A 9,184-nucleotide genomic window follows, 5' to 3' on the forward strand; every position below is an offset into this window, starting at 1 on the left:
AGGAGGATGATGATGATATTGATGGAAGAGGGGAATGGGTGTTAATATTTAGGTTAAATTCTGTTATTAGTGCCTATTCTTTTGCTAAATTTATAGATTTAGTCCCTATATTTTAATTTGATCAATTCTAGTCATGTACTTTTTTACTTGATCAATTTTAATCTAGTACGTTTTGAATTTTAAAATTTTATTTTGATTCGGACAATAATAGTTAAATATGTTTGGTCAAATTCAATTACTAAGCAAATGATAGTTGTTAATCCATTAACTGGATTTTTAATAAGTAATATATGAAAATAACAAATTAACATGACATTACACATATGCTAATATATTTGGCGTGTGGCTTATGGTTTGGTAATGATTGAAAATTCAATTTTGAAAAAGTACAAATTAAAGTAAAAAATAAATCTATAACTTTCACTAAGTATAGGGACTAATATCAGAATTTCACCTAATATTTATAAAATTATAAGATTCAATAATAGTTGGATTGTGGAATCTAGGAGAGGTGAAGGCGAAGCCCTCTTTTCATTTCCTTTTACCAGAGTGGATTCCCATAATTCACTCTGTCCAACAAATGAATTCTGGGTAAGCAAAAGATGAAATATTGGGATTTTGAGATTGGGTGAGTGATGAAGTCTTTTAAGTAGAACATAAATTTGAATGTCCTTTAAATCACATTCATCTTGCAAGAGGTTTCAATCTATGAAGTTGAGCTCTCACCTACCTAATACAATACTCACCAAAAATGCATAAAAACATCAAACACACGTAAATAGATGATATCTCACTACTTCTAGAGCTTGTTAATTATAATTTGATGTTTTGGAGGTAGCAACATTGAGCTAGAAATCTGCCAGTACCATAAATAAAATCAGCAAAATGCTGCCAGTGCCACCCCACTCCACTAAGCAGTTTTTAAGGTTTTTCTTTTCTACGAACTAAGGCCCTCCATTATAGAGCTAATCATGATAGAGCCGGTACAAAATATTAGTACTTCTAAGTTTGGGTTCAAAAAATAGGTTTAAATTTTTTGTTTAAACTTGGTCCAGATAAGAAAATGCTCACTTGAGCTCGGTTTGGTCTACCAGTATTTAATTTTTTTAGATTATTTTTTATATAAAAAATTTAAAAAAAAATATAATACATTAAATACATTCAAAACATTAAAATAAATGTTTCTCAACAAAATTGGAAATACATATAAAAAAATTATTATACTTAAATATCACTAATATAAGTGCAACTTAATAAGCAAATGCTCTAAAGCAGTAGCAAATTTAACAATAAAACAAGAATTATACGATATCCAAACAATAACAACAAAATAATAGCAATATAATAGTGAAATGATAGCAAAATAACAATATAACAGTAAAAAACAAAAAACATAACAACAGCAAACAACAAAACCTTTTTTTTGTCAAATTCGGGCGGGGCAAGCCAAAAAGACTTGCTCGAGACTTAGCCTTTTTTTCTAAAATCCTCACTTTTCGAACGAGTCTTCAGATTTGAATGAGTGACCCAACTCATAATCAAGTCTACTATGTAACACCCCTATACCCAGTTCGACCCAAGGAACCTGATATAGGAATATTACATTTGGTGCCAAAGTGATTTTTGATGCTCACAACCTCAATTATAACTCTTCAAAATCACTGTACCTAATTTGCGCACGGAAAACAAAACCGTACGCTGAGTAAAAATCAGTGGTATTTCTATAATCCGAATAATTAAAGACAATATATTACAAATGTATAATTGAAATATAAACATATATTAATATTTAAATATTATAACAACTATATCATATTTCATTCGTTTCACAAATATATCAGTTCTCATACTAGCTATATAAATAGCTTTTCACAATTTATTTAACATTTCATTATACAATTGTATTATCCATTCTATATTCATTTCATGAGAATATAACTCATATATTTCATATATTTGCAACATATTTCACATTCTATTTTCAAATCACTATTTCACTTCCATTTCTCATACCATGTCATTTCGATATCAATTATAAAACTTTATTATTCATTTACCCCTATTAACACGACTCGGACTCGAACGGATACACGAATCCAACCAAAACACACCAGTTTGGCACCTAGTGCCTCATCGGATAATTCAAAGTAATAATTTGACACTCAGTGTCTCATCAGCTAAATGAAGTAAATTGACACCCAGTGCCTCATCGAATTAATCCGAAGTAGTAAATTAACACCAGTGTCTCATCGACTTGAAGTCGAAGAAATCCCTGAACTTTTCCAATCCTATGGCATGCCATCTATATCCGACTCAGCCCGATACAGTTAATAGAGTTTAATTTCACATTTCAGATATAATCAATATCCAATACTGATTTTTCATATAATCACATAATAACACATATATTCATTTCAATTCAAAAATCAATCCATTCAATGTATATATATCTACTAATTCAATTCATTCAATCAATTATCAAACCAGAAATCTGAGCTATTCCATGTCAACTTTATCTTTCCCCTTTTTAGTTGAGGATTCCGATACGACGTTAGCTACGGAATTAAAACAATTAAAAATCATCAATACAACACAATTCAATTTCATATCGAATATTTCAAATTTTACTCAAATATTGCCTAAATTTCAATTTAGTCCCTAAATCGAGACTAATTTTATTTCTTCACAATTAATCTTATATTTTCATACAAATTCTACTTTAATCTAAAATTAACTCCCTATTTTCACTTAAATTCCTAAATTTTGATTTTTTCACAACTTAGTCCCTATTACTCAAAATTTACAATTTATTCTACAATTTAATTCTTTTTCATTTCTAACTTAAAATATATCAATTTAATCCCTAATACTAAAATTATTCAACAAAGACATCACTTAAAAGTCAATAATCTTTAAAATTTTGACATGAGTAGAATAATATTTAATACCGAAATTTCAAAATATAAAAATTATAAGAAAAGAAATTAAATTAACTAACCGATTGAGTTTTTAACTTTGAAACCTTAACTTCTCATTCCTTTCTTTCCCTTTTCTTATTTTTCTTTTCTCCTGTTTCGTTTCTGTCCTGTTTCTTTCTATTTCTTTTGTTTCTTTTATTTATTATATTTACTTATTATAATATATAATATAATATATATACTTAATAATTAAGATATAATATTATCATATTATAATATATATATTAAATTTAAGTTTTATAAATATCTATCTTATGCCGCCTCAATTATAACCATTGACATAATTGCTTCTTTAGTCTCTTTAATTTTTTTAATCTATAATTCAACTTTCACCCTTTATGCAATTTAATCCTTTTACCTAATTACTCTTTATTCAAGCAAATTCACCTAACCAAAACTTAATTAACTACACAACTAGCTTCGTAAATATTTTTTAAAAATATTTACAAATCTAATTTAAGGTAACAGAGTCTCAGAAATGCACTTTCCGACACCAGTGACTATCGAGTCGTTACATACTAATTATATTATGAAATAGGAAGGGGAACTTAATTATCTATAATATATAAATAGGAGAAAAATCTCCGAATCAAACCCATTCCCTTGTCTTCATTTACTTAACCTTTACCTTAACTAAGGTGAAAAGGGGGCAAAACCCTTATTTTGTTATTTTAGTTAGGTTTAATTCTGACGAGAATAATATTCTATGACAATCAATTCATTTATTTTAAATCAACCCATTTCCTATCTATTATTTGATTGACTAATCATTTATATTGTAACGTGAAGCGTCAAATGTTTTGGTAATTACTCATTGGTGAATGTATTAAAATAATTATAAATCAAAATTCTAAATTTTATTCATCCTTCGCTAAAATAATGTCTTGGAGTGGAGCGATAATAGGAATTTTTGTTTTGTTTGGATTGAAATTTTAATTTAGGTAAAGTAGAAGGAATATGGGGTTTTTTTTAGTTCAAATTGTAACTACTCAAATAAAACAATATAATCATTTACTTTCCAGTTAAACAATTATAACAAAGTGAACTCACAAAATAAGTCGATTTAGCTAGTTTTCAATTTATTCAACCAAGGTAATCAAGTTCGACGGTTTTGAGTTTTCAAACTGGTTTTGTTCTTAATAAATTTAATTACTGTTACCTTATAATAGTGTAAATTACAACTTTGGAAATTCTGGGTTCAAATTTGGTGATTTTATTTATGCATTTTCAAAATTTCAAAATTTAATTCTAATAAAAATATTAGTTAAATTTTATTATTTTAAAAAATTATGCTAAATATATTATCACATGTGTAAAATTATATTTACTTATTATTTACACATTATTCTCATTTTATTTTAATTAATGTATTTAACTGCTAAAGTTAACATTAAAATTTTAAAATTTGAAAAAGATATAAAGATATTAAAAAATAACTAAATATAAAATAAACGCATTCTACTTATATAAAATTAAATTTAATGAATTTAACCATTATGTAAATGCTAATTTTTAAAATTAAAAAAAAGAGTATAAAAATTAAAAATACAAAATTTACCCATAGTAGAAAATTGAATCTAAATAAAACTTGGTAAAGATTTTGCACGGTCATTTGCTCAAAGCGGTAACACTTGTTCAAGCCAGGGTTCACATAAAACAAAAATAATAAGGTTCTACTGCGCCTCTCCCTGTGCAAAACCCTAAATCTCTTTCCTTTCCATTTGCTTTAAAAGGAAAAGGATTCTATTTACGAGAACATCCTCAAATACTTTAACCTTTTCTCACAATTTCGATTCCAAGTCATGGATGCACAGCGAGCTCTGCTTGATGAACTCATGGGAACGGGTATTTGGAAATATCATATTTGTTTGGTTGATATTTGTTTAATTTCTTGTGTTTAATACGAGATCTTTTTTTTTTTTGACTTTTTTCTAACGGATTTTTCTTGTTGAAATTTTATAGCTCGTAATTTAACGGAGGAAGAGAAAAAGGGATACAGGGAACTTCGATGGGATGATAAAGAGGTTTGTGCATTTTATATGGTTCGCTTTTGTCCTCACGACCTCTTCGTCAACACTCGGAGTGATCTCGGTGCGTTTTCAATTTTAAATTTTATGACTATGTGTACATGTTAGGTTTGGGAAAATTGATTACATAATAAGAGAATTTTTTTACTAAATTTGATTATTCTATATCTCATAGTTGCTGAGGTGGCTAAGTTTTTTGGTTATAAATCTTAAATTTCTTTAGCTGCGTCATGCTTAGTAGTAACTACGGAGTTGCGTTTAGAGAATGTGAAAGTTTAATGACTGTTTTATGTTTTGTGGTGTTCTGTTTTGGTGCATCAGGACTATGCCCTAGAGTTCATGATCCAAAATTGAAAGAAAGGTGGGATTCAATAAGCATTCTTTTTTTTTTTGGATATCTATGCTGTGAGATTTTCTTTTTGTACAAATGCATCGCAAATAGCTGTTTAAATGCCTGCGCTTAGTCTGTTGGGCTTTTTAACCTGGCATAGCCTGAGTGGTTAATAGTAAAGTTCTAATAAAATTTTCCCAGAATATTATTGATCTTGTATTTGCCTCATTAAGTTAGCTGCTTCATATGTCCATGTAGGATGGAACTTAAATTACTCGCGGTATGCTAAGGTGTTGCTGGTTTTTCTTTTTGAGGTAACTGATCTAAACATTTTGATCAGATTTTTGCAAGGGGTACGGAGAGATAATTGAACTCTCTTCAACATAGGATGTTATTGGCAAAAAAAGAAAAAAAAAAACATAGGATGTTTTATGTCAGATCCTTCCTAAACCTTCTTACAAAGAAATGCTTTAGGACCTCAATTTTATTTTACTAGGGGAAATGGGGAAAAATATATATTCTATGTAATTTGGTGTGGTATTAGTCATGAAAATTCAAATTGCGTAAACTGATATGAAGGTAATTGACTTGTTCCATGCCATCGATGTGTATCTCTTGACCCCCTGCTAATTATTGTTCCATGTCATTGATGCTTAGCCCTCAAAACCTTGCTATTAGATTTCCCTCCTCCTAGTATCCTCAGTTCAAGTTATTGCCATCATGATCAGCACCATCAGAGATAAATCGGGGCTTTTTCTTTACCAAGTAATAGGGGCTTGATTACTTGCAATAAAATTGCTCGTCTACTTTTATATGTTTTTGGATCCTAGTGACTTTCTGGATTTTTTAACATTACTTCTCTGCTGGTTTTATTAATGGTATCATTCCTGGATCATGTAAATGGGTGAGTGATGCACACAGAAGTGTAACTTGGTCTGACCTTTTCCCTTTTGACCTGTCTAAGATCATGATCCCTTTTGAAACATTTTTTGGGTATACTTTGCCTTCTGAGATCACTTGTCCTTACCTCATCTGACATGTCAAATGATGAGATGGTATTGTTGCAAGAATGAAGTCCAATTTAACACAAATACATTAATTAAAGCGACCATAAGGTTTTGATGTTCCCATGGGGGTTAATCTGCGGGGGGAACATGAAATCCCCATGTAATATATGGTAATATCAGCTGAGAAAAAATTATGGTAATTCATTTTCAATATGTATATTTTGGATGCAGTACAGTTTTTAAAACTAGTAACACCTGCCTCACACTTATAGCTAACTTTCCTTGTATATAAGAAGCACGGGGAAAAATTGTGATCTAAAGAGCACCATGGTTTAAGTTATATTATTGGTGCTACTTTAGTATCTGGTGTGGCTGGCCATTTGTTTGTCCCATTTGCTAAATTGCTGCTTGATATTTTCCCTATAAATTGCATTCTGGCTTTTGCTTTGTTTACAAAAATAGCTTGTCTATTAGCTGTTTTGCTGCCTGACTTTGGAGGTTGAGTTGTCTGGACCAGTTTTGCCTTTCCTGATCAACATGCATTTTTCTTCTGGTATTTGTATTTTAAGTTGGTTTTTGAAATTTGTGACTTTAGTTTTGAGAAGTCCTCCAGACACGATGCTTATGTGCCCAAATTTGAAGCTGAACTGGCTAAGTTCTGTGAGAAATTGGTGGGTTCCATTGCTCTATCTTTTTAACTTAACAGCCCTCTTGATTTCCTGCGACAACAGTTGTAATTTTTATATATTTCATAACATGCCTATCACCTCCAGGTGATGGACCTTGACAGAAGAGTTAGGCGAGGACGAGAACGCCTTGCTCAAGAGGTGGAGCCAGCACCACCTGCTCCACTATCTGCAGAAAAGTCTGAACAGTTATCTGTCTTGGAGGAAAAAATAAAAAATCTGCTGGAGCAAGTGGAGAGTCTTGGCGAAGCTGGAAAGGTGGATGAAGCTGAGGCACTTATGAGAAAGGTGTTGTTAAGGTTTTCCATTAGCTTTTAGTAATTGATCCAAAAGTCATGAGATATTGTTCAGTAAATGTTGCCACATCCTAGACAGACAGATTATGTTTCTGTTTGACTGCCTCTTTAATATGATTATTTAATTCATTTTGCACCTGATTTATAAATTTACCATGATAGACAGTTCACGTTTTGAAGCTTGACCTGTGATATTTGTTTAGGTGGAGGCACTTAATGCTGAGAAGACAGTGTTGACTCAGCAACCTCAGAATGATAAAGTATTGATGCTTGCGCAGGAGAAGAAAATGGCTCTGTGTGAGGTTTGTGGATCTTTTCTAGTTGCTAATGATGCTGCTGAGAGAACTCAGTCCCATGTTACAGGAAAGCAACATATTGGTTATGGAATGGTTCGGGATTTCATCTCTGAGTTCAAGGTAAATGTTTCTGTGTAGAATGATTTGTGGGCCTCAGTTTGTTTAACCTTTTGCTGTGAGTGAAAAGTCTGAATGACCTTTCAGGAAGCAAAGGAGAAAGCAAGGGAAGAGGAAAAATTAGCTAGAGAAAAAGAAGCTGAAGAACGGAGAAAGCAGAAGGAGAAGGAATATGAGAGTAGGAGGAGCAGAAGTGATTCAGGGGATAGAGACAAATATCGCGACCGAGACAAGGATTCTGACAGATACCGGGATCGTGATTTGGATCGTGAAAGGTCTCAAGAGTGGAGCGGGAGAGGTAGTAGGGATGGAGAGAGGGAATGGAGGTACAAGAATGGTAGAGATGGAGGCAGGGGGAGGCACCATAATCGCAGCAGGTCCCGTTCCCCTGGTAGACATAGTCACAGGAGGTCCTCGAGAAGTCCAGTTCGCCGATATTAGTGCCATTCTGTACAATAGGTGTTTTGGCTTTGAAAGCCAATGAGGTAGACCTCTTATTTTATTTCTAGTTTATAAACGTGTGCTTTTGGAGTAGTGCTAAATTTTGTCATCATGGATGAAACTTTTTTCTTGGTAACTCACAGCTTTGTTGGGACTATACCAACTCCCTTTCATCAAAATTACTAGAGAGGAAAAGGGTTGAGGTAGGTATAACAATATTATTGTTAACTCCTTTTTATCTTGTTTGGACTAAATTTATAACATGCATCCGTGGGCTTTGTTTTGAGTCTCTTCTTTATCCCCTCTTCCTTCATATGCTTATATCTATAGTCAAGCTGCTGAGAGATGATGATCTTCCAAATTTGAGGTAACAGATTAAATTTCGGTTACAGCACCACAATGCTTTAGTTGTCTTCCTTACTCTGTTATTGCCTTTGTGGATGCTTTTGTATCAATTATTTGTTTGAAACGGCTTGCTGTTGTGGAATAATACAGGGAAAATCTGGGATGGTTTGAACGTAGAAGTAACCTTTGATGCGTTTCTTATGTTTTTTAAAACCCTTGCAATAGATTTATGTAAAGAGTACTCTCCTTTAGTCCTGTGAATGGCTAGGCTCAGCTATTGGATTGCTGGTTGCATTTGTTCTTTCTGATGGATTTGTATGATTACGAATTTACAATGGGTTTCCATAACATTGTTCTTTGTAGCTTGAACCCTGATTTTGAAAGTTGGAATAAAGTTAATGAGTTGGTCCATGAACAAGCCATATAGCATTGCTTCATTTATCATTCAAAAACTGAAAAACGAGAGAATTTTGCTGCGTCCGATATCTGTCTTGATCCAAGTATAAATTTTACGGCCTCAAGTAGGCTACCCTAAATGATCAACGTTGCTATGACCAAATGATTTGGAAGTAAATTTCGAGAGCGTTTAACTGGATGAAGGTGATAGATGATGACTCAAATATAGCTATTATGTTGCGCATTTACCTTGGGCAAGAACTG

General features: G+C 32.0%; 1 protein-coding gene across 3 annotated transcripts; it reads left to right on the forward strand.

Moving 5' to 3' along the window:
- Positions 1–4,596: 4,596 nt before the first annotated feature.
- Positions 4,597–8,465, forward strand: LOC105764894 (uncharacterized). Of its 3 annotated transcripts, XM_012583687.2 has the most exons (8): positions 4,597–4,823; positions 4,941–5,069; positions 5,327–5,366; positions 6,939–7,014; positions 7,117–7,317; positions 7,529–7,741; positions 7,826–8,223; positions 8,323–8,465. In XM_012583687.2, the coding sequence occupies exons 1-7, from the start codon at positions 4,781–4,783 to the stop codon at positions 8,177–8,179; spliced, it is 1,056 nt and encodes a 351-aa protein (XP_012439141.1). In that variant the 5' UTR covers positions 4,597–4,780; the 3' UTR covers positions 8,180–8,223; positions 8,323–8,465. The 3 variants fall into 3 exon arrangements, with proteins under 3 accessions (XP_012439141.1, XP_012439140.1, XP_012439142.1); XM_012583686.2 differs by having other exon boundaries at positions 7,826–8,465; XM_012583688.2 differs by lacking the exon at positions 4,597–4,823 and adding an exon at positions 5,595–5,650 and having other exon boundaries at positions 4,961–5,069; positions 7,826–8,465.
- The last annotated feature ends 719 nt before the right edge of the window (positions 8,466–9,184 follow it).

Source organism: Gossypium raimondii, chromosome 12, assembly GCF_025698545.1.
Source record: "Gossypium raimondii isolate GPD5lz chromosome 12, ASM2569854v1, whole genome shotgun sequence".
Taxonomy (NCBI): domain Eukaryota; kingdom Viridiplantae; phylum Streptophyta; class Magnoliopsida; order Malvales; family Malvaceae; genus Gossypium; species Gossypium raimondii.

Bases quoted from the DNA above. Each gene is read 5' to 3' on its own strand.
- LOC105764894 (XM_012583686.2), top strand. From the start codon at position 4,781: ATGGATGCACAGCGAGCTCTGCTTGATGAACTCATGGGAACGG. The intron at 4,824-4,940 runs GTATTTGGAAAT...GAAATTTTATAG, and splicing joins TGATGAACTCATGGGAACGG to CTCGTAATTTAACGGAGGAA. The intron at 7,015-7,116 runs GTGGGTTCCATT...TATCACCTCCAG, and splicing joins CTAAGTTCTGTGAGAAATTG to GTGATGGACCTTGACAGAAG.